Source organism: Microcaecilia unicolor, chromosome 11, assembly GCF_901765095.1.
Source record: "Microcaecilia unicolor chromosome 11, aMicUni1.1, whole genome shotgun sequence".
NCBI lineage: Eukaryota > Metazoa > Chordata > Amphibia > Gymnophiona > Siphonopidae > Microcaecilia > Microcaecilia unicolor.
Window position 1 is genome coordinate 39,174,209 of NC_044041.1, and position 26,146 is coordinate 39,200,354.

Genomic DNA, 26,146 nt, shown 5'->3' on the forward strand with positions numbered 1-26,146 from the left:
GGAACGGTACAGTATAGGGGGTGTATTGCTTCAGTTTGCGAAGGAAGAGCGGGAATTGGGGGTGATTGTGTCTGATGACCTTAAAGCTTTTAAACGTAGAAAAAGCAACAGCCAAAGTCAGAAGGATGTTTGGGTGCATGAAGAGAGGCATGATCAGCAGGAAAAAGGAGGTGATAGTGCTGTTGTATAAGTCTCTGGTGAGGCCTCATTTGGAGTACTGCGTGCAGTTCTGGAGACCGTACCTACGGAAAGATATAAACAGGATGTAGTCGGTCCAGAGGGCAGCTACGAAATTAGTAAGCGGTGTTGAATGCAAAAATTATAGGGACAGGCTTATGAACCTCAACATGTATACACTGGAAGAGAGCAGGGAGAGGAGACATGATAGAAACGTTTAAATAGCTCAAGGGCATTTATGTACAGGAAGAGAGCCTTTTTCAAATGAAGGAGAGCTCTGGAATGAAGGGGCAAATGACAAAGTTAAGAGGGAATAGGCTTAGGAGTAACTATTTCCCAGAAAGGGTGGTGGAGGCGTGGAATAGCCTCCCGGTGGAGGTGGTGGAGTCGAGGACTGTTCCAGAATTTTAAAAGTCATGGGATAAGCATTTATTTTGTTTTATTTTTTTATTTTGTTACATTTTGTACCCCGCGCTTTCCCACTCATGGCAGGCTCAATGTGGCAGGCAATGGAGGGTTAAGTGACTTGCCCAGAGTCACAAGGAGCTGCCTGTGCTGGGAATTGAACTCAGTTCCTCAGTTCCCCAGGACCAAAGTCCACCACCCTAACCACTAGGCCACTCCTCCACTCCTTCCTGTTCCTAAGCATGTGGGATCGCTTAGGAACAGGAAGAATTAGGGGTTACAGAGGATGGGCAGACTGGATGGGTCAAATGGCCTTTATCTGCCGTCATGTTTCTGTTTCTATCAAGACTACCCAAGCTTTTACTGATAGCTCAAAAGTCATTTCTTCTCATGAATTTGAAACAACAGAGAAAATTTAAAATGTACTGGAGATAGAGGATGTAAATGTGACATTTTAGAAGTGGTTTATGAGAAGAGCTTGCATATACTGGAAACAATTTATTTTGCAAGAAAAGAAGCAGAGCAGAGAACATCTTAATGGGGCCTGATCTGGCCAGAATTTATGTCAAAAGAAGACAAATTGTTTGTTGAATGTTCAGGTAATAAATAGAAATAAAACAAAACATAGAAAAGAAAATAAGATGATACCTTTTTTATTGGACTAACTTAATACATTTTTTCATTAGCTTTCAAAGGTAACCCTTCTTCAGACCAGAAATGAGCAAATGTTGACAAATATCAGAATATACAAGTGAAACACAAAAGCATTCCAATAGCAGTCTCACAGGAAGAGGGTGGAGTGGGTTAGGTGAGAAACTGGAAGAGCTGGGTGGCTGTTAATAGGTTGACAAAGCAATATAATTTTATGGTTTATGAAAACCTAGCTCTTCAGTCCTGTGTTGTGGTATCAAAATATTTCATTATTTTGACTTGAAAGGTCTTGCGTTCCTGGATTGTCTTAAAAAGTCCTTTTTAAAATCATTGATGCAGTGTTCTGTTTTGTTTTTTTTTTAAGTTCTGTCCCACAGAGGTGACATCCTTATTGGCATTGTGATGTTTGATATGATGTCTACGTAAATTGATTCTCGTCTTTAGCATCTGGCTTGTCTCTCCAATGTAGCATTGTGGCGAAATAGTGAAATGTTCCACTCAATGTGGAAACTCAAACGAGTAAAACCTTTCTTCCCGAGGGACATATTAGGCAGCCTGTTACAATCAATGGTACTGAGAGGCATATTTTCAAAGCACTTAGCCTCCCAAAGTTCCATAGAAACCTATGGAACTTAGCCTCCCAAAGTGCTTTGAAAATATGCCTCTAAGTCACCTAGACTACTGCAATGCAATCTATGCCGGATGCAAAGAACAAATCATCAAGAAACTCCAAACTGCCCAAAACACCACAGCCAGACTCGTATTTGGAAAAACGAGATTCGAAAGTGCCAAAACCCTACGAGAAAAATTGCATTGGCTCCCAATCAAAGAAAGAATTGTGTTCAAAATCTGCACCCTGGTTCATAAAATTATTCACGGTGAGGCCCCGGTGTACATGACAGACCTCATAGACTTACCAACCGGAAACACAAAAAGGTCAACACGCACATACCTAAATCTCCACTACCCAAGCTGCAAAGGACTAAAATATAAATCAACCTATGCATCCAACTTCTCCTACATAAGCACGCAACTATGGAATGCACTACCATACGTCTTGAAAACAATGCAGAACTGAACAAAACTTAATTCTTTCTCCTTGACTACCTAATTTACTCTGTCACTCTTGAACTTTAACGCAATACCACTCTGTATTTCTCATACCGGAATTGGTGATCGGTATTATGTAAGCCATATTGCGCCTGCAAACTGTGGGAAAATGTGGGATACAAATGCAATAAATAAATAAATTTTCCAGCATGAGAATTAGAAGAATATTTCATGAAGTGTTTTTCTCAAGTTTGACCAGCAGGTGTTGCATGTTTATGTTTAAAGCTGTTAATGACTGTTCCTTCTTTGGTTTTATTTAGCACAGAGAGGAAGTAACCTGCAGTGAAGTGGCTAGCTACTTTAAAAAAAAATTGTTGTTCTGGGCCCTGATTGGCCCAGGAGCTCAAATCTAGCCTGGAAATACTGGATTTCTCTCAGTCTCAGATAGGGAGAGGGGAGAGAAAGTCCTTTTCACTGAGGCCCTGTGAGCAGTTATATTCTGTAATCTGTGAGCAGCTATATTTCCTGTACTCCCCAGGCACTATTCAGGTAGTGAACAAGTGTTTTAAAATTGATTCCTGTTTGTTTTACCTGTTATTGGTTTGCTGTACTTTTCTATCTGTTTTATGTGGTTCACTGTTCAACTGTGACAGTAAAACCTGTTAGTTTATTGGCTCTGATGTCTTGGACTGACCTAAGAATCCTGGTGGTTTGTGTGTTGGGTGTGTGGGTGCTTTCCAGGAACTGCGGGACCCCTGAGAGTGTGGCCTCAGTATTTTAGAAATCACCGGGGAATAACTTGTGGGTGGGAGACTCACCCAGAGGCAAGTGGAACCTAGTGTGTGGGGATGGAGGGTTGACTAGTATTGAGCACGTGCCCAGATGCAGGCAGGCCTGAGCAGTGCTGGAAATAGACCCTCCAGGTGGCCGCTGGGTTAGCTCCAGGGTGGTTGGCATTCCGTAACACGCACCCTTCTTCATACTTTTTGCATTGAATGATATATACCACATTTGAAATTGAGCATGTGAAGGATCCCCTTATGCTGGATGTTTTTCCCATATGGGTGACTGGGATCCTATAAAATGTGTTGGCACAGTTTGCAGCTTCGTAAATTGCAGGGACCTGTGCTATTCTACTACTACTACTTATCATTTCCATAGCTCTCTTGGATGATCAGGAAATGTAGGAGTTTAGCTCATATTCCTTTCACAGATCTAAATGAGACAGCTTCCATTGGCTGGTGAGGTGCATTGCTACATCTCTTTTGGGACAATGAACAACAGATGGTCTAGGCTGACTCCAAAAGTTGTTGATTTACTAGAGAGATGGGTTATTGGCAAAATGCATAGAATCAGGGTGAAGTCGTCTTGTGTTCTGTATAGTCTCTTTTAATTCCTTCTGCCTGGCGACTTCCGGTTGGGCTATGGAGGAGTGAAGAGGGGAAATATCGCTGCTCCGGAGCACCCAAGAAATCGGCATAATATTCAGCATCTAAACCTAACCCAAGAGTATAAGAATATATATAAAACGTCCCTGTATACGAAGAAGGTGGTGAGGAGACGGAAAGAGAGTGAATGGCAACGAAATCGACGCGAAAAGAAAGCCGCGAAAAAGGGCGGGCTGTAGACACCAAAATGGCGGAGAAAATTTCGCCGCCGTCCCCTACACCGAGTTCACTGTGGACCGCGGAAATAATCACGGAAGTAAAAGCGGCGGTAGAGCATGCTATGGACACTAAAATGCAAAAAATCATTGATAAATTAGATAGCATGGAGGAGAGGCACGTGTCCATGATGGCGGACATACAAGCGGCACAGCAACGGCTTGGGACGGTGGAGGATGAATTAAAGAGCATAACTACTGAACACCCAAAGTTGTCCAAACGGGTACAGGACTTAGAAGAAAAAATCGACGATCTGGAGAACCGATCGAGGCGGAACAACTTACGCCTGGTCGGTCTCCCAGAGGCCTTGCCTGACAAAGATCTGCAGAACTTTCTAGAAACTTGGATCCCGCAGGCAGCAGCGCTCCCAGAGCTGGCTGGCGACTTCAAGGTGGAGCGAGCGCATCGGTTGGGACAGCGGCAAGCAGGGGGAGATCGACCCAGAACAGTAATCTTTAAAGCGCTCAACTATGCCCATAAAATGAAAATAATACAAGCGCTGCGTGGCGGGAAACATTTGCAATTTCAAAACCAAAAAATCCTGTGCTTTCAGGATTACTCAGCTAAGGTGTCGACCGCGAGAAAGGCTTTTGTACCACTCTGTTCAAAACTGTTTGAGATGAATTGTCGTTTTAGCCTCCTTTACCCGGCAAGACTGAGAATTCAAGATGGAGGTAAAGTGGTCCTTTTTGACCGCGTGGAGGAAGCGAAAATCTATGTGAACAAGTTGCAAGACGACAGACAGCAACCCACATAAGCAATATCATAAAGAAAGACAGATATACTTTGTGGAAATCGAGGTGGTTTGATTTTGAAGCGGATGTAAAACCACCTGTTTGGCACCTGTTTGGCAGTAGTAATTTTTCAGGACATAGGATGGAGGAACTGAACCTTATGTGCACTGCGGATGGATTGCAGCTGAGGCAGAGAGCAAATATGAAGAAGGATATCAATCACTGAAAGGAGTCTAATGAGTGAACATTGCATGGTCGGGACAATATAGCCGACAAGCTGCAATACTGAAAAACATATAATCACTACTGGGATCAGTAGAACAACTATTTGATGAGTATTATAAACACATTGGACAAGATAATGAATGGCAGGATGGCTGAGGGAGCATTTGAATGAATGAAGGATTGGAATGATGAGTGGAGCGAGGGGGGTAAAGTGATAGGTTTAAGGCCATCTGAAATGTAAAAGGTTGTACCCTGCTGTGGTCTATATAACAAAGAGTTTAGATGAAGATCATAATTCTAATACAGGTAGAGTCCCTATGGACCGGGATGGACCACAGTGGGGTATCTACAGAGGTATATAACATATGGTATAGAATGAATGACTGAATGCCACTGAAGAGATTATATGCTAGACTAGGAAGTGGCAGAGAGAAGTCTGAAGAGTGGCTGAGAGGAGGCATGCTCGAATGATCTATGAGGGACAATGCTATGTTTGAAGGAATGGAGGGAGGGGACGGATCCGACTAGCGGAAAGGGATTGGATGACCTGTACATGCAAGGGTGGGTAGCTCTAAGTTCAGAACGGAATGGATTCGGGGAACCGAATGGGAGGACTGGGGGAAAAAGGGAAGGAGGGGGGGGATGGGAGTTTGGGGAGATGGGAGGGGTTTTCGGGGGGAGGGCATTGCGCACAATTTGTAGAAACATTGGATGGGGGTAAAACTAAGAATTTGGAACATTCAAGTCTGGAGGGGGGGCGGAGGCTGGGACGCCCTCTCACAAATAAGAGAAGAAAGACACTAGAGGACACTACCCAAAGGGAGAGATTAGGGATAGGTTAATATGTCTAACCTAAAATTTATTACTTGGAATGTTGGAGGGATTCACTCCCCAATAAAGAGGCATAAAATCTTGAAAGTACTTAGAGATAGGGGGACCTCCGTTGCCTTCTTGCAGGAGACGCACCTTTCCGCGATGGAGCATGCTAAGCTTAAAAGATGGTGGGTGGGCAATCTTGTAGAAGCTCCAGCAAAAGGAAGGAAGGGGGGTGTAGTAATTCTATTCAAAAAGGGCCTGCACTTAGAGATAAAGAAGGTCATTGTGGACCCAGAGGGCAGATATGCTTTGGCCTCGGTAATCCTGGAGCGCCAACCTATGCTATTGTGCAATCTTTATGCCCCAAACATCTTTGATCGAACATTTTATACAAAGGTGATTAGACAGATATTGGACATGGGGGATATACCGATAATATTAGGAGCAGATCTTAACGATGTGGCAGATCCTCAAATGGATAGATCCAACCCTACTGACAGAGAATTAACAAGGATAGTGAGAGGGGTGAACCTATTAGAGTCAGCATTGGGTCTGGTGGATGGATGGCGAACATTAAATCCTTTGGAGAAGGATTTTACACACATGTCAAGGGCACACTCCACACTATCTAGAATAGATTATCTGCTAATATCAAGAGAACTCTTCACGCAGGTCGAAAACACAAAAATAGGGCCCATAATGATATCCGATCATGCTTGGGTGGAGTTAGGCCTTCGGGGAGGGCGTTCTGGGCAAATGGAGAGCGGTTGGAGATTCCCATCGCATCTATATAGAGATAGAAACTTCACTCCATTCTTACTCTCCAAGTGGCAACAATATAAAATAGATAATGAACAGCACAGATCAAATGTAACTCTGTTCTGGGAGACAGCAAAGGTGGTGCTCAGGGGAGAAATCATTTCATATGTGAGTCACCAAAGGAGAGTGAGGAGGCGAGAGCTTTTACGCCTAGAAAAACAAGTGACTGTTCTACGACAGCAATATGGAGTGAGTCACTCATTGCAAATAAAGAAGCAATTATTGGAAACCCAACAAACATTAAACGAGCTAATACATCTAGAGGCCAAGAAATCATGGGCGTACTATAAATATCAACTATATAAGTTCGCGAATAAGGGTAGCGCTCTCCTGGCTAGATTAGCAAAGGGTAGTACGGGTCGGAGTAAGATAGCCACTCTGGTGGATTCAAAAGGGAAGCGGGTGAATGATGATAAAGCAATCAACAAAGTGTTTAGGGAATTCTTTGCTAAACTGTATGAGTCACAGCAATCTCAGTTGGTAGATAGTGACGTTTACCTGAATAGCATAGAGCTTCCTAGAGTAACGAGTGAAGAATTATCACAGCTGAGTGCCCCAATAGACACAGAGGAAGTGGCATGGGTAATTAAGCAAAGTGCTCTGGGAAAGGCGCCAGGTCCTGACGGGCTCCGCAATGAGTTCTATAAATTATTACAGGACGATATTGGTCCGGTCCTGACAGAGGTCTTTCAGGAATCTATTCAGCAACGAGCCCTCCCGAGACATCTGAACACAGCACAGATTATAGTTTTAAGGAAACCAGGTAAACCTGAAGATCAGCCAGAATCTTACCGTCCCATATCCCTACTTAACACTGAGGTCAAACTTTTGGCCAAGATATTGGCAAACAGACTGGCAAGAGTATTACCATCATTAGTAGCTGAGCCACAAGTGGGGTTTACTCGGGGAAGGGTTATAGCCAAAAATATAAGACGGATTCTGGCGGCTTTGGAGACAATTGGAAGGGAAGGACACCCAGCTTTACTCATCAGCTTTGACGCTGAAAAAGCGTTTGACAGAGTGGACTGGGGCTTCATGTTTGGTATATTAAAGGCTTACGGGATAGAAGGCTGGTTTAATGAAGCTGTGCAAACATTGTATAAAGACCCCGAAGCCCGTGTATACGCAAATGGTATAACTTCAGATAGATTTAAGATTAGAAGAGGAACTAGACAGGGATGCCCTCTCTCCCCTCTGCTATTTGTTCTAACTCTGGATCCACTGCTGCGGGAACTGCAGCTTAATCCCGATGTAAAGGGGGTACATATAGGGGACTTTCTTTTTAAAACAGCTGCGTTTGCAGATGACCTATTGGTATTGATAACTGAACCTAGAGATTCCCTCCCCTACCTGATGGAGAGTCTGGCGGAATATGGGGACTTTTCTGGTTTCCGATTAAATCTTTTAAAATCAGAAGCGTTGGCTGGTTCAGATGATTTGCGGAGGTTGTGGGGAGAGGGATTCCCATTGCAGTGGGCAAACGCATCATTTAAATATTTAGGAATCCAGCTGGCAATGGACCCGACGAGGTTATATGACATTAATGTGCAAAGGTTCCTTCGGGAGACAAAGGAGCAACTGATGCACTGGGCAAATTTGCCATTGACTTTATTGGGACGATTGCATTTGTTCAGAATGATGGTCTTCCCTAGATGGCTCTATCTTCTACAAACCCTTCCTCTGTGGCTACTCAAAAAAGATTTAGAAACCCTTAGGAAATTAGTGATGAAATTCTGCTGGGGGGGTAGAAAACCTAAAGTGAGATGGAAATACCTATTAGGGGCACAAAAGATGGGGGGCTTAGGACTCCCAGACATCCGCAAGTATAACCAGGCGTGTCTGTTAAGACATTTGAAAGATTGGTTGATGGACTCAGATACTTATACACATGTGGAGCTTGAGCGAGACCTCTTTAGGCCTTGGCACCTGGTATCTTTGATACACTCTCCAAGGAGAGATTTACCAGAAAAAGTAAGAGGAAGTGTGCTATTAAAGTCAATGAGACATGTGTGGAAAACGGTGCTCATGTATTGGGGGCAGGATAGTAGAGGAAGTGTGTGGTTGCCTCTGAGGGGGAATGTTTCATTCAGGCCCGGAGATGAAAATAGGATTTTCCGATTATTAGAGAGTAGGGGAGTCCATTCGTTGGACGAGCTGGTAAGGGAAGATGGATCCTTGCTCTCGTACGCTGACTTCTTGGAGAAGTGTGGGCAAAAAACGGCCACTTGGCTGGCGTACAGGCAGTTATATCACTATGTGCATACCCTCCCACCAGATAGTCTACACCCACGATTTGGGAGACAATTAAGAGAATTATTAGAAGGAGATGCAGCGGGACAAATCTCAGTGTCCTGGTTTTACAATAAATTAGGTAGGCTTGCAAGGGAACGGGACCTGACAGAGGTGGCACATAGATGGAGTATAGAGTCAGGCAGAAACATCTCTACACAGTTAATATCGTCAGCTCTTCAGAGTGGGGTAACCATAGTTCACAATGCAGAATTACAGGAGTGTCACTTCCGCACTATCCATCGGGCCTATTTCTCGCAGAGACAAGCTTTTAGAGCAGGAGTCTTGACCACACAGAACTGTAGGAAGTGTCTCAGGTTGGAGGCAAACTTATTTCATGGGATTTGGCAGTGTAGGTCAATATCATCATTCTGGGCGGCAATTGGTAGATACCTGACAAGGGTGTTGGGGCGCACAATCAGCATAACATTTGAAAGAGCTATATTCAGTATGCCCAGACTCTGGATGGGAACCACGAGGGGAGAGAAATTGTTTCTCAGCAAGGCCTGCATATTGGGGAAAAAATGCATCTTACTCCACTGGACTGAGGATTGCCCACCCTCCTTTTGGCACTGGAGGAATAGACTCCAGGAATTATTGACATGGGAGTCTAGAGGAGCGGGACTGTCGCCGGGAAGGCAGCGGAGGTTTCTAGCAATCTGGGGGGCATATATAAACACCATATCACCTAAGGCGAGAAGTCAGATCTTGAATAGACTTCCCTGGGACCAGTGAAGGGAATTGGACTATAAGCAATGCGCAGGGAGGGGAAGGGAGGGGGGGAGGGGGGGGATTTTGGGGGAATAAGGAAAGAGTCTTGGCTAGGTAGGTTAAAGGATGGATGAGGCCCTGATCTCAAGACCATACCTGACATTTGTTTAACGAGGTCAATATATATTACGGTTATTTCCCAGTTCAGGGAAGGTTTTAGATGACTGAGGCTCAGGTCATTTTGAAGTTAATAAAGTTAATAAAGTATACCAACCTGAGAAGGAGGGGGAAGGGATGGGGGGCATAGGGGGGAGAAAAGCTTCTAAAACATAAAATAGATGGTTGTTTTGTATTATCTTTAACCTTGGTCTACAAGAGGATACTGCCGCAATATTAAACGGCCAGGTATGTGATCTGCGATTTCGGTGGATCAAGATAGGCAACCAATCAGCAACATACAACAAGAGTTATTAGTTGAATTTAATATTTTATTTGGATGTTTATGTACAAACAAAGAGATAAATATTCTGTTTATAAGCACAAAGGTTTGGGGGGGGAGAAATGTGGGAGGGAGGGAGGGGGGGGGGGGGGAGGAAAAAACCTAGATAACAGAAACCAATGATTGTTCCATATAAGTATGTTATATTATTTACACAATTGTACATCGAAATGTACATTCATGTTTAACATGCTGAGCCATTAATAAAAACTGTTGAAATATAATTCCTTCTGCCTGATTTAGGTTTTAATGCAAAAAATGCTCTCTTAATTTAGGTTTTATATTGTTGGCCTATAGGTACTGTTCATCCAAAAATGATATCATAAACACTTGTGAACGGTAAACAGTAGGAATACTAAATAGCTTGAATACAGTCCAAATTATAATTCTTGAGTGTAACATTGGGAGAAATTCAGTGGAATAGCTATGAATTTATCCCTGCTGTTCCAAATTTTGGGTTTTGTGCCTATTTCTATGCAGCAACCTTTTTCTGCTTCAGGTTTCAATGAGAGCAGGCTGCCTGCAAATTTAGGCAGCACTTTGTTCCATTTTTTTTTTTTTTTAAAGTAACCCTAGAACTCCTAGGTTGCCCTTTTGGTGAATTTTGTTTCTTGCACCTGCTTGAAAACTTAGACCTTCTAGCATCAGAACCTTCCAGAGATTTGGGGAAGTTCGTGGAAGTGAAGGAGGCCTTTGATTTTTGGGGGGAGGATTTTGTTGGTGGCAGCAGTGAACTCCCCCAAAGTAATTTAAGCTCCTGTTTTGCTGCCAGAATTGTCTTTGGTTAGCTCCTGCCTCTGACCATTCATCTCATAGGGAGAGCCCTTGTTTTTCCTGCCATGCCTGTATCGGTATTCTAAACTGCAAAGAATCAGCCTGCCCATACCCCCGTGGAAAGACGTCACAGGCACTTGTCTTGAACAAGGATTCAGGATTTTCTGGGACAGAACCAGAACTGGAAAAGTTATTGATTGGCACTGCGTGGTGGTATGGGGAACCACTTCACCCCAGTGAAAACAAGGTGAAGGAGTGAGAGAGAAAAAGATAAGTTGGAACCATGTATACCACCCGGGCAACAACCCTGTACCAGCTGAAGGACTGGTTACATCTCAGGCAGAGGGGGATTTCATTTACTTTTTTTTCCAGCAAGCCATAAGCAGGTTGCAGAGCGTAAATGTCTGACTGCAGTGAACTGTCATCATGCTGTCTGCCATTATTCCATCAAGGTACTGAAATAGGATTTTAACATCTATAAAGAAGGGAACAGTAATATCAAACATATAAACGGCAAGTGACCGACTCACCTGCAAATGGGCAGTAGAGACTTCCCTCTCTGTCCCTCCCTCGCGTCAAGACGTGATGACATCAGAGGATGGAACAGAGAGGGAAACGGAGTCGGAGTCACTATCGGACGCTGCAGCCTGGAAACGAACATCGCGCACACCAACCTCCACCCTCCCTCCCCATCCCCGCCGCCGCTCCCACCCTCCTCCGTATCGGGCCCCCTTCACAGACCTGACAGCGCCTCTCATCTCCGTGTGGAAGCGTTGCAGGCAGCAGCAGAGCGATCTGCTGCTGCCTGCAGCGCTTTCACAGGGAGGTGAGAGGCGCTGTCAGGTCAGTGCAGGGGGCTCGGCACAGAGGAGGGCGGGAGTGGCGGCGAGGAGGGTAGCTGGAAATCTTGCCCGTTTTAACGGGCTTAACGGCTAGTATTTTATAAAATAACATTTGTGTACTGGAGAGAAGAAGCAGAGGACATTTGTTTATGACCTGTTGTGATATTTTTGGTTTCATCAATTGGAACTAAAGTAAAGTTTGTGTTTGGTTCAAGTTGACAACTGGTGTGGGCTATGTTATTCATAGGCCTTTAAGTCTGGTGCTGTGCTTGTCCCAGCCTGCTAGGATATTCCTGAGCCCAGCTCTTTTACCTTATGATGTGAGAAATGAGGTGGTGAAAAGTTAAGATGAAGTAGAAACATGTTTTGAAATATTGTTTAAGGGTGTTTTTAATGTATTTTGTTTGATTTTGTTACAGTGCAAACTCTTTAGACCTGACTTGTCTTGGCTTAGATTCTCCCTTGTGTTGTAACTCATCTTTACAAAAGAAAAAGGGACAGGAGGAAAGTACAGATTTCTCTTTGGACACGAATGTCTGTCCTCTAATGCAGTCTACGCGCAGAGACTTCAAGCCTGCCACTAGCCAAGTTAGTATTTTTCTGTGTTGCCAAAAATATCTGTGTAGTATGTTTTGTGTTTGGCATGTGCCAAAATTTATCTCAGGTAAGACGTTTGCTTTAAAGTAACCTTATAGATCATATTTCAGGATTGTCAACTGATTGACTATATTTCAATGAGTCTTTTATATTTCTACAGACAAATGTTTTTTTTTCCTACTAACAAACATTTTATTGTTTTGGGAGTACTTTTGTAAAGAATATTTTGCTTGTTAAGTGTATTTCCAAGCAGAAAATGGCAGTCTTAAAATTGCATGAATGTATACGTACAAATATGTAGTTTTGTGCATAGGCCTTCGTAGGGGAAGAGTTGGGTGAAGCTGGAATGGAGCTGCGAGGTACATGTGTATTTTATAAAATATGACACACCTGTGTAGCTGTGTAGAGAAGAAAGGAGTAGGGTAGGCTGGCTCTTTCAGAAAAACCTTGGTTTCCTAAAGGAAAAGTCCATAGACCATTATTAAATGGACTTGGGGAAAATCCACTATTTCTGGGATAAGCAGTATAAAATGTTTTGTACTTTTTTGGGATCTTGTCAGGTATTTGTGACCTGGATTGGCCACTGTTGGAAACAGGATCCTGGGCTTGATGGACCTTTTGTCTTTCCCAGTTTGGCAATACTTATGTACCTTACTTCTTTCTACGCTGGACTGCTTTTGAGTAGGGATCAAATGTTCCTCCACTTTTTGTGGTTTTTCCTCGCACCTGTGTAGAGTACAGACATGTAGTTACATCTTCAGTATCTTGGAGCAGGTATATTACCTTTTTAAAGCTTTGTTTTGAAATTATCCTTTGTATGCACAGCATACACCCCTTTACACCCCAAGACCGTCTGACTCCCATATGATGCAGCCTTATAGAGCTTGAGCCCAAAGCACCAGTGAGACATATGCATTGCTCATTATATTTTTTCCTGAAATTAAATTAATTGGCTTATATATTTTTTTGTTCACCACTTTTTTTTTTTACTACCCCATCATATTGTCTTATTTATTTTTATTTATTGGGATTTATTAACAGCCTTTATGAAGAAATTCACCCAAGGTGGTGTACAGCAGGTACAGTTTAACATAAAACTTACAATTTTGTTAACAGCATAACAATGGTAAAATAATCAAGAATAAACATAAATACAATATAAATACAATAAATTAGGTAAATTTGAAAACAGTAAATTGAAACCTAAAGATAGAACGTCCGTGAAACAGTATAAAAAATATACACATTTAACAGCACTGGAATTCAAATACCAGAGATATAATACAACGTTAGCATAATACTAATGATACACCTAATAAGCATGCATTATGTATAAGTAAACATTAAGTCACAGTTGCATGTACATCTTTTTATAAAATCTCTATCCTAATTTTTGTGTTTCTAAGCTTTGTATTATATACTGGAATACTTCAGATTTGCCTGTATGAATGTGTTCTGTTTGGATAGGGTTACCATATTCGCGGAGACAGAAAAGAGGACACAATAAATAAAATGGTTGCTGCCTTTGCTCTCCCGCCCCCCCCCCCCCCCCCTCAACACATGGTACACAGTCACTTTAACTTGCCTCCTGCTATATACAACTACAGGCAGGCAATTGCTGTGCTGTTCACTTCCTCTCCCTCGCTGAAATCACACTGAAGGAGAAGAGTGAACGGCTGCATGTAGGTATGCTCCCTCCCCCTGTGCCTGCCTAGGGAATTGACTGCTTATGTGAACTGCGTGAGGCTGTACAGAGACCCCTGTGGTTCATGAGCAATTGGCTCTAGACAAACACATGAGAAGGAAGCAGCTATTCACTCTCTCCACCTCTTACAGCGCAATTTCAGCAGAGGACAGGGAGAGTGAACAGCGTAGCTTTTCTGTGCCTGCGCTGGAGTCAGACACTCACTCTGGGAACTTATCAGCACCAGTCATTGGAGTAAGCACTGCCATCAGTGGCAAGCAGGCACTCCTGAGTTCTGGCACTAGTTGAGTATGGGGGTCAGAGGCACCAGCAGCACAAGGGAAGGTGGGAAGTTGTGGCGTTACTGGTTGCGCACAAGGGCTGCTCGTGGGGGGGGGGGGGGGGGGGGGGGTGTTAGCTGTACCTCTCTGCTTTCACTTCCGGAGCACGTGGGAAGTGGAAGGATGAAAGGAGCGAGTGCAGGGGCAGGCTTCTCCAGAATTAAAACCCAGACAAAAACTGTCACAAACAAAAATCGCCCAGACGCCCTGACAGTCGCCAAAAAGGAAAACCTGGATGTATGGTAATCCTGTGCTTGGAGTTCTTCAACACAGGATAATACAATTACTAGGTAACTTGTGAATAAAGTGACCTGATATACAGGATAAACACAGAGAATTAGCTTATTAGTGATTCTCAAATGTATACAGCACATGAGACAACTCCTCTTGAAACCTGAGTTGTACTACTTAAGAGAAATGTGAACTAAGCCCATATCCCTCCTTCCCCCTTTAATAAGAGATAAACCAATGATAACTAGTGGTCTTTTAATGATGATAAAAAATATCTGGAAAGGAATGAGCCTGACCTCAGTAGAAAGTAGGATGATTGTATTGAATCATATCTGTTCCCAAAGATCTAAAATTAAAGATATTTTATTTTTATCTAGAAATCTGTGTGTATTTTCATCAGATTTACTCATTTGGTCCATTGTAAGAGTAAGATGAAATTGTAAAGGGTTGGAAAAAAATAAAAAAAATAAGAGTGTGTCCCCTTTAAAAGGGGTTTTACCTGGGTGTATGTGCTGAGGGTTAGAGCTAGGGAGAAGGTTCTAAAGTGACATCACTGGGAGAACAGCTGAGCAAGCTGGCCTGATTGCCTTGGCAACGGCTTGCTGGGCAGTTGGGTGGTAGTTTTGATGCTGAGCAGACCTGCGGTGAGGTCTCTGATCAGCTGAAGGGAATCACCATTCAGAAATTGATTAAGTAAAATTTAGGAGCTGTATGTGTGGTAAGAGTGTGACTTGAAGTAGTTAACTAATTTTTAAAAGCCTCTCGCGTTGTTTTATGGCTTTTAGAGTGGTGACTGAAGCTGAGTGCTAAGGTGAAAGCTTTAACTTTAAAATAAACCAATAATTCAGACAAGCATTAACAGTTTGGTAACCTGGGAAAGCTTGTTCATGTAATAATTGAGCACACTATGTGCACATGACTAAGGTGACAGTTTAAGTGCACATTCCTTGCTGTCAAGCTTAAATAGGGTTTTTGTGAAAAACTTATGAGAGAAAAACCCTGCATATGCTAAATTAAATTACTTTGGAAAGAGGAAAAGTAATTATATTGGTTAAAAGTTTCAGGGAATTCAGAGCTGCTGTGAGAAGTTCTGGACAGAGGATTTTAAGACCTCTGGTGGTGTTTAGTATTCTCAGTAAGTTTGGTCATAAAGAAATTGTTTTGCTGAGACCATTTGAAATTCTGGGGAACATTATTTGAGGGAGGGATCAGAATAGGGCTGAATTAATTATATTTTTCTTTACTTGGGGAGCTAGTTAGGGAAATAAGTTGCACAATCATATAGGGAAATGAGTTTAAAATTATAGCAAAAGAGGAATTGATTTGATGAATTATACAGGGATAGGGTTTTGCCTTTTTGATTTTTTTTATAAGCATAGAGTAGTAGGTACTAAAAAGTTCCGGGTTCCTGCTCCCTGGTATCGTTGAACCAAAGTACTGTCAACCAAACAACAAGTGCACCAACGTTAAAGAAAGACCAAAGTTAACCCCATGCAAGAAAGGTCTACAAAACCGCTAAGTACAAACATCTACAGTGATTAAGAGAATAAAATTACTTACCTGAAGGTAGCGAAGTGTATGCATATCCATGTGGAGGAGGTTATATCCTTAAAGAGAAAATGGAGAAAAAAGAATCAATTTCTTCAGTAGGACTTTCTGTTTAAAGTAAATTTTTAGGAATATAGAACTTAAACAACTGTATTACTTATCTGATTTGTTTGATGAAAGATGTCCGTAGATGGTAGTCAATTTATTGAATATGTCCACATCTTCTGAGAGGAAAAAAAGTGTTGTGGATTAGAAATGTTTTACTGATTGTTCTGAAATGAACACAAACCTTTTACATTTATTTTGATACAATGAAACAGCTGTTTTATTAATGAAATTAGTACAATTATATATTGAATTTACTTAACCATTTTGCATAATAAATTATTTAAATTTCAAGTTTAATGTGCCATAATGTCATCACTTAGTAAAATTTGAACCATCATCAAGGAAAATTCATTTACTAACATCTTAAGTTGCACACTATATCAAATATAGAATTTCCTTAATTTTTATCTGTATTTCCTCAATTGGTGAGTGTTGAGTGTGGGGCGGGGCCTTTAAACCGTGATTGTATACTCTTACCATCTGCTCTAAACCTCACCAATAGGGGATCTACAAAATCTTCCTTTCTTTTTCTTCCAATGTCCCAGGAAACGTGTTCACCAACAGTCAAGTTGCAGCGATTGCTGGCTGAGTCACGACAGATGGTTTCTGACCTGGAGCTTAGCACCTTACTGCCCATCGGTTCTGGGGGCAGTTCTAGCAGCAGCAGTGGTGGTAGAAGGGTACTTAATTATTCATATGCTTTATGATTTGCGAACACCTAGGATCATGAATCTTTAGAAAAGTATTCCAGACAAATAACTTGGCTGACCACATCTCATAATTCAGTTTGATACCACTCTTGACCAATAAGAATTAAGAATGTCCTCCAATAGATTATCTTCCATAGTTCAACATAATCTTCAATCCCATCTTTTCAAATGACAGCCTATATTCCCTGGGCTTAAACTAACTTCAATCTTACTTGTGTGAAACTGGTCAAAAATTATGATTACACGATTTACCATTTTATTGAAGCATGAGCTTTTGAGAACAAATCCACTTACTTTTCAATACCTTGTGCCTCAATAAATCAAATGTGTAAGGTGCTACTGGCCTCTGTCATTTTACTGCTTCAGACTAACATGTCAGCTTTTCCAGAATATTAAATGATTGTGTCTATACTGTGTAATGTCATGGAGAAACACATTGGAATGCTTTCTGGAGCAAAGCTCAGATCTCTGTTACTGTTTTGTCCTTGTCTCAAGAATAAATTGATGGTCTGATTAGCTTATCTAGCACTTAACTCCCTGGAATGTTCAATAATTGACATTTCTGACATCCCCAGTAATAGGAGAGGTTTGTGTCTTTAAAGCTTTGCAATAATAAGTAGAAATAAACATGAAGGTACCACTGAACTGGGCCACGTTAGAGCATTCTGTTTTCTAGAGTAGGATTTTGGGATTTCATCACTGCTAGAATAAGTCAAAAATAAAATCACAGATAACCTCTTGCAGGCACTGCAGGACCTAGTTTAGTCTTCATCCTGCCCACCCCTAGTACAACTCTTCATTTATAGTCAGCTATTGTAATTAGGATAACAAGTAAGGAGCACTCTTACGGAATTTTAAATACATTTCATTACCATCTAAGAAGGAAACACTGAATAAATCACACAGTATACCATATAAACTAAAATACATTTTTATATTAGGCTAATATCCTTAATACTTTAGCAAGTTTTAAGTCATTGAAAAACTCAAAAATACTAAGATGGAGTCAGCAGCCCAGCAGCGAGAGGGGTGCTATCCAGTCTTTTGCATTGAGTGTCACATGTATGATTACCTCCTAGTTGGTTAGCGGTTATATGTGTGTGCCCGATGCAAAGAGCTCCTAGCTCTCGGAGAACTGGTCCGTTCTCTTGAGGCTAGAGTAGCAGACTTGGAGCTGAGGGAGACAGAGAGGTACTCTGCAAATGTCTAAAGATATCTTGCGTAATTCAGCCCATGAGTTTTCTAAACTTCTAGTAGAATGGTACTGGAAGATTGGATAGTACTGGAAAATTGGAGGGTGGCCTATGTAACATTGGATTTTTAAAAAAGGTTCCATAGGAGATCTGGTAAATATAGACTGGTGAGCCTGATGTCGGTGCTGGTCAAAATGGTAGAGACTGCTTTAAAGAACAAAATTACAGAGCATGGATTAATGAGACAAAGCCAACATGGATTTAGTGAAGGGAAATCTTGCCTCACCAATCTATTACATTTCTTTGAAGGGGTGAACAAACGTGGATAAAAGTGAGCCAGTTGATATTCTGTATCTAGATTTTCAAAAGGCGTTTGACAAAGTACTTCATAAAAGACTCCAGAGGAAATTGGAGAGTCATGGGATAGGAGGTAGTGTCTTATTGTGGATTAAAAACTGGTTAAAAGATAGAAAACAGAGAGAAGGGTTAAATGGTCAGTATTTTCAATGGAGAAGTGTAGTTAGTGGGGTTCCCCAGGGGTCTGTGCTGGGACCGCTGCTTTTAACATATTTATAAATGACCTAGAGATGGGAGTAACTAGTGAGGTAATTAAATTTGCTGACAACACAAAGTTATTCAAAGTTGTAAAATCGCAAGAGGATTGTGAAAAATTACAAGAGGAACTTACGAGACTGGGAGACTGGGCGTCTAAATGGCAGATGACGTTTAATGTGAGCAATTGCAAAGTGATGCATGTGGTGGGAAAGAGGAACCCGACTTATAGCTATGTAACGCAAGGTTCCACGTTAGGAGTCACTGACCAAGAAAGGGTTGGTCACTGACCAAGGTGTCGTTGTTGAAGGTATGTTGAAACCTTCTGCTCAGTGTGGTGTGGCGGCTAAGAAAGCAAATAGAATGTTAGGTATTATTAGAAAAGAAATGTGAAACATAAATGAAGACATTATAATGCCTTTGTATTGCTGCATGGTGCGACCGCATCTCGAATATTGTGTTCAATTCTGGTCACCGCATCTCAAAAAAGATATAGTGGAATTAGAAAAGGTACAGAAAAGGGCGACGAAAATGATAAAGGGGATGGGACAACTTCCCTATGAGGAAGGCTAAAGCGGCTAGGGCTTTTCACCTTGAGAAAAAACGGCTGAGGGGAGATATGAGAGAGGTCTATAAAATAATGAGGAGTGGAACGGGTAGACGTGAAGCGTCTGTTTACTCTTTCCAGAAATACTAGGACTAGGGGGCATGCAATGAAGCTACAAAGTAGTAAATTTAAAACGAATCAGAGAAAATGTTTCTTCACTCAACGTGTAATTAAACTCTGAAATTCATTGCCAGAGAACGTGGTAAAGGTGGCTAGCTTAGCAGGGTTTAAAGAAGGTTTGGGCAGCTTCAAAAAGGTTTGGACAGCTTCCTAAAGGAAAAATTCATAGACCATTATTAAATGGACTTAGGGAAAATCCACTTCTTATTTCTGGGAGAAGCAGCATAAAATGTTTTGTATTTTTTTGGGATCTTGCCAGGTATTTGTGACCTGGATTGGCCACTGTTGGAAACAGGATGCTGGGCTTGATGGACCTTTGGTCTGTCCCAGTATGGCAATACTTAAGTGCTTATGAATTTACTGTAGTCTGTGAACAAGTAGTAATTTACTCTATTTTTAGTCACAGCCACTGTATATTTTTATTGTGACAATTGTGTAGTTATTTTTTTCTTTTTTTTTTTCTGTTTGTCATAGACACCAGAAACTTCTCATAAAATAGAGCTGCCAGATGTTAGAAAGGAGGAGACCAAATCTTCAGCATTTTCGTTGTGAATTGATGTATGTCATCTGTTGAGCACTCTGTATTTTTGTTTTCAGTCACAGTGTTGACTTGTTTTTAATATTTATTGCAGAAAGATATGAATCTCCATAAAATCTACTACTCTGATAGCTGTGCTCCATTTCTTACCAGAATATACAGCTTCTTTGCATGTACTGCATGTTGTTATCCCAGAACAAAGTTATTTGGGAATATCACTGTTGATGGGCTTTAATATTTTAATTGAAGACTTTTTTCTTGTTTACCCAAAGTGTAGCAGATGTATCAGAAACGTTTGTTCAACTTTTGCCCTTAGCATTTTTTCTCATTGAAAATACTCTTGGTTTTTTTTTTTTTTCTTCCTTGTACTTCCAGCTTATTTGGACCCAGAACTGGGATCTGACAACTATGAGCCTTCATTCATAACCTAGTGTTTTTTCTCCTGTTCCTATCCTTATCCCCCCCCCCCAAAAGCATGCCTAGGTTAGGGGCCCTTTTACTAAGCTGTGTAAGTGTGTATGCATGCCCAATGCACACCAAAATAGAGTTACCGCCTGGCTGCCGTGTGTGGCTCTTCTGGTAATTTCATTTTTGGCACGCTTCCGAAACGCATCTGAAAAATAAAATTTTTATTTTCGGACGCGCATGTCATTATCGCTCGGTTACCACATGAGACTTTACCGCTAGGTCAGTGACTGGCAGTAAGGTCTCAGACCAAAATGGACACGTGGCAATTTTCATTTTGCCGCATGTCCATTTTCGGCAAAAATTTAAAAAGGCATTTTTTACAGGTGCGCTGAAAAATGATTATGCGCACCCAAAACATGCGTCTACACTACCGCAGGCCATTTTTTCAGCGCACCTTTGTAAAAGGGCCCCTTAGTCATTGCATTGATAACTCCTAGGCCAGGACCATGCACCAGGACTCTTTTCAGAATCCTGAGTGGCCACTAGGTGTCAGTTAAGCAGTGATCAAGACACCCTTCCCTCAGGGATTGTGAACGCTGCCTTTGCATTCCCCCCTCCCCCCATTGACATTGGCAACATTCAAGATAGAATGGAAGACCTTGCATATGGTAATGCCCAGTGTTGTTTTGATAACTTGAGTGCTTTTTGCTGATATCTTAGTATTGATATTTTGTTCATTTGATATACCCAAACCTGCACGTTTATGTGGACACTGTAAAAAAAAAAACTGAATATCATTTTCTGTATGCAGGCTGTATCTTAGTGGTCAGTGTGGAGGAGCTTTGTCGCACAATTTGATTTGAATTTTGCATAGCAGCTACGATCATTTTGCAAGCTGTAATATTTTTCGGTTTCTTGGTGTGGAATAGTGGTCACTAATTTCTACTGAGGATCTTCCAGACATTTTCTAAGTTGTAGAATTGCAGAAGTTTGACAAGTTCACTGTAAATAATTTTGTGTAAAAATCAGTTTTTGTCTTGATTTTTGTTAGTTCATTGTTAATCCCATACTGCTGTTCCTCCAGGATGGAGTGCCCTGTAGATAAGCCAATAAAGGAAGAATTATTAGTGGAAATGACTTGTTAATTTGAGAAATATGTAAGATAAGATGAACTATAGGTCCCTGAATGTAGGCTTTAGAATCCTGAAGCTGAAGATGTTATCATAGTGCATTTAGGACTTTTTGGATTAAAGTAGTGGGTCCCAAAACTGTCTTGGGGCCCCTCTCCCTTCAGGTTTTCAGGCTGTCTGCAGTAAATATTTCAGTTAGATCTGCATGCCTGTTGGTGTCATGCATATGCATTGCAGATAACCTGACTGGATGAGGTCCCCAGGACAGATTTGAGAACCACTGGTCTAAAGTGTCAGGAGAAGGGACATGAAAAAGATGGCAAACTGCAAATGTCAGAATGACTTAGTAATTTATAGGCATGCATTAATCTTGTTTTGTCCTCACTCTGAAAACATGTGACCAGTGAAACAGTAACGCTGCGTGGTTGCAACTGTCTACATGGCCAGCCCCCCCCCCCCCCCACACACACACTCACTGCAGTTAAAATAAAGAAGGTTGATTTTGTACATGAACCCTGGAGTTAATGCAGCTGCTTTTTAATTCCAAAGAGAGCAGAAAGCAGTGGCATGCCATGTTGATGCAAAGCCATAATTGTTCAACTGTCTACATGGCCAGCACCCCCTCCCCTCACTCACTGCAGTTAAATAAAAGAAGGTTGATTTTGTACATGAACCCTGGAGTTAATGCAGCTGCTCTTTAATTCCAAAGAGAGCAGAAAGCAGTGGCATGCCATGTTGGTGCAAAACCATAATTGTGTTGGTAGCTTAATTCTTTGGCTAGGAAATAGTCTCGACAGATAAGAATCTTTGCTGATGCCCCTAATGGGAATTCCATATTGCATCTAAAGCAGTAAAGATGATGGATATGTTATGTACGCTTCACATCCTTTGATATGCAAAAAGCAGTGCTGTTCTTCCTGTTTAGGCTGGGAAAATGCTGAACTTAGTAAAAATGATTTTAAAATAGACCTTGAATAATATTGAAATGGTTGTAATCTTGACCTTTATTGTTTCCATTTAACAGGTAATTGGTATGTGATTCAGACCAGAAACGCACTGTTGCAAAACGTATGAACTGAAAAGTGCTGCTACTCATAAGCTACAGTCTTAAAAAGTACTGGGGTGTATAACTATATGGAAACTTGTATCTCTGCTGTATTATATTACCCTTGTGCAGTAGACTGCCTGTTAACCAAACCCTACAACTGTCTATGAAGTATTCATTTGTAAGAGAATAATTAACTCTTTGGTTAATCTATCACTAAAATGAGACATAAGGATATGAACTGTGAAATCCCCCCCCCCACACACCCCTGGAGATGAAGTGTTCATTACATAGCTGAGCAGTTTTCTTTGCCAAAGTTTAATACTAGGAGTATTGACTTTTAAATACTATATCTGATATTTACTAGTACATGCAAATATATATATAAACTGGAACTACCAGGAATATGACTTATTAGCTAAATGTTATTGTGTTTCTCACTTTATTCATCTTTAACGGAAGTGTATGCAATTGTTCACCAAGATATTCCATAGTAATTTAGGCCCTGCCCACATTTACTTGCACAGAATGTTCAGAGGCCCGGAGCGCGGGAACCAAGAGTGCACAGACAGACAACACAAGTAGCATGGTAATGTAGTCAAGCTCATGTTTACGAGGTCATTTTGTATTCCTCTCCAATGCTCCGAAAAGAGCGCCTGAAACAAAACTGCCTTACCACTGCAAAAAATAACACCAGGTAGGAGCAGTTGTTAGGCTTTTGGAAGGGTGGATTTCTCATGCTTCTCTCGTGAATCTTTCTGCAAAATCTGCCGGTTTTGGTTGCTATTGGAAGCACGTTCAAGCCCTTAAGTTCTGCTAGTGAGAAATAGCAGACCCATGCAAAAGTACACTTTGGTGTCTCTTTCTTGCGTCTAAATTTAAAGCGCCAAGCTAAAAAATTAAATTAAAAACGTTTATATTTAGGCCGCAGAAAGCATGCCGTGCTTCATGTTCAGGTTTTACCAGGTGCTTACGCACAGAAGCTGAGCTTACCACTGAACTCTTCTGTGCATTTGCCAAGCTCAATCCTCCTGCCAAACTTCCTAATGCTTAATGCTATGAGTGTGCCTATATTTGCATCTCATTAGCATTAAACAAGGCGTTCTATGGTGTTCCAGCGGTATTTTTACAGCACTATTTGTAAGAGTGCCAGAGTTTTGAGCATCTAGGCCTAATAAATATCAACAACTAAACACCAAAATGGCCTATTCAGTCTGCCCAGTTTAGATGCATATATAAAATTCCCAAATTGGTCCCAACACTTTAGCTCCTTTGTTATTCTATGCTTTCTTGAATTTGAGTTTTTTTCCCTCCAAAATCTCTTTTGGAAGGGCATTCTTCATCCCCACTTTCTGTGAAAAAATGTTTTTGTAAATAAAATGTGAAAAGCTGAATTCCTATTTCATATCTGTACTAATGAGACATTTGAAAAAGGTTTTTAAACAGTATTAAGCATGATCAGTGCCAACTGATAAAACATTTACATTTCACATTTCTGTCTCTTATTACATGTCTTATGTAAATTATTGGTATATTTATATTTGTTATAGCTAGCAGGATTGGGAGAGGGTATTGATTTATAAGCAGTGGGTTATAGGTTTAAAAATAGTGAAAAAAGGAAATGTATGCATTAACATAATTTCAGGAGAAATAAGATTGCAATCCTAAACTAGATATGGGCTTGCATTTGTTGCACTTTTGTATAAACAGCTGTACAGTTTTTTTTCTAGCACTAAAGCTCACACAGGCAATCCAGTGATAAGGCAGCTTAGCTCATGCTAATTGCAGTTTTTATAGCTTCAGCCTTACATAGATTAGATATGAAGAATACCATTCAGTCCCCTGCCACAATAGCTGTCAATATTTCCACATAGGCCACTTAAATATTTTTGCAGAGTTCTCCTGTAGCTTTTCAGTGTTTATGCACAGGTTTCTCTTATGAAAGCCAAACTTCAGTAAAGCATGGTGGCTACAGCATTCTGTTAAAGGGGATGTTTTGGAGCAGTGGGGACTATGAGGCTCATGGAGATCGAGGAGAAATGCGGATGATTCAGAGTACAGAGAGAACCTGGAGGAAAAAATCAGTTTGTCTGCTATATACCCACAACTAGGGAGACAACTAGCCTTTTAGCAGGATAATAATCCCAACCACAAAGTAAAAGGAACAATGGAGTGGCTCAGCGTGAAGAAAGTGAATGTCTGAAAGTGGTTCAGTCAGAGTTCAGACCTTAATCTAGTGGTTCCCAAACCTGCCAGTCAGGTTTTCAGGATATCTGCAATGAATATTCATGAGAGAGTTTGTAATCAAACTATAAATATTTGTTATAATTTAATCTACAACCCAACTAATGTGAAATTATTTTGTCACTGTTAATGTACATTAGGGCTCAATTCAGTTTAAGTCCATTGAAATTAGGAGCACTTCACTTTTACACCCTGGTGCAAGTCTATATATTTACAGAATGAAAAGTATGCCATCACTAGTATGCATGAGAGAGATTTGCATGCATTGCCTTCTTGGTATGCACACCTCTGTCATGCATATTCATTGTGGATATCCTGAAAACCAGACTGGCCCCCGAGGACTGAGTTGAAAACCACTGGAATTAAGCCTATAACATAAGAACATTTTCTGTTTTCAAGATTTTAGTTTCATTGTACAGTTAGGTTTGCTATGGCTGTCAATAATAACCATAACTAGGATTTTTTTATGAGATCAACCATACACATTCACTATCTCAGAACTGCAAGATCTGCAGTCTCTGTTCTCCTTCTGAAGCAAATAAACCAGCTGATACGAGCCAGTGTGTGAAGATAGTTCTCTGAGGACAAACAGGTAATCGTATTCTTGCAAATGGGTGACGTCATCCGACAGAGCCTGGTGCGGATGTTGACTAGCAAGATTATTGGAGAACTTTCTAGCAGTGTCCCACCATGCATACACTGGTTCCTTCCCGCCCGACGCATGAGTACGGGTCCCTCAGTCTGCAGAGCAGGGAGGATGTGTTTTGTGTTCTCACAGTGCCTTCTCGTGCAGTTGTTTCTTTCTTACTGTCTTTTTTAGTCTTTTTATTTTCTAATTCCCCGTTATTTTGCAAGTTTTTTTTTGGCTCTCCAAGTTTCCTTTATTTTTCATGAGCTAGTAGGCCCGTTTAGTCTGGAGCACCACCCTCAATTTGAACACTGCCCTTTTTTTGGCTCACAGTTAAGGAATGTAATTTGGTTAATTCTTTTCAGAAGACCCCCAGTGGCTTCAAGAGGTGCGCCCAGTGTAATTGGGTGATATCTGACGGAACCATACTTGGACCCCACCATGAACCTAACCCTTATTCTCTCTGTTTAAAAATGCAACTGAGGACAGAGAGCATGGCAGGGCAACAGGAGAGAATGTTTGGCTCTTCGAAGGTCGGTACATCATTATCAGCACTGGAAGCATCAACCTCGATGGCTGCCAAGACTTCAGTATCCACAGGGGGTGCACCGTCATCAAGAAGGTCTCCACCTCTCTTGACATTGGGCCCCAAAACCGGTCAGCAAGATGTAAATCTCGATCTGAGGGTGTTTCCAGCTCTAATGTCTGCTCAGTGTACTGCAGCGGCCAAGAAAGCACACAGAATGTTGAGTATAATTAGGAAAGGGATGGAAAACAAACACGAGGATGTTATAATGCCGTTGTAT

At 41.3% G+C, this 26,146-nt stretch overlaps 1 protein-coding gene across 6 annotated transcripts in view; it reads left to right on the forward strand.

The window, feature by feature from the left end:
- The window catches only part of CCDC62 (coiled-coil domain containing 62), a 79,728-nt gene extending 55,794 nt beyond the window's left edge, over positions 1-23,934 (forward strand). For 5 of the 6 annotated variants that reach the window (XM_030218554.1, XM_030218550.1, XM_030218552.1 and 2 more), the window contains exons 10-13: positions 12,076-12,244; positions 16,711-16,845; positions 19,822-19,905; positions 22,448-23,934. In XM_030218554.1, coding sequence (XP_030074414.1) covers positions 12,076-12,244; positions 16,711-16,845; positions 19,822-19,899 — 382 coding nt within the window. In that variant the 3' untranslated portion in view covers positions 19,900-19,905; positions 22,448-23,934. The remainder of the gene's footprint in view (positions 1-12,075; positions 12,245-16,710; positions 16,846-19,821; positions 19,906-22,447) is intronic. The other variant, XM_030218556.1, reaches the window with a different exon arrangement.
- The last annotated feature ends 2,212 nt before the right edge of the window (positions 23,935-26,146 follow it).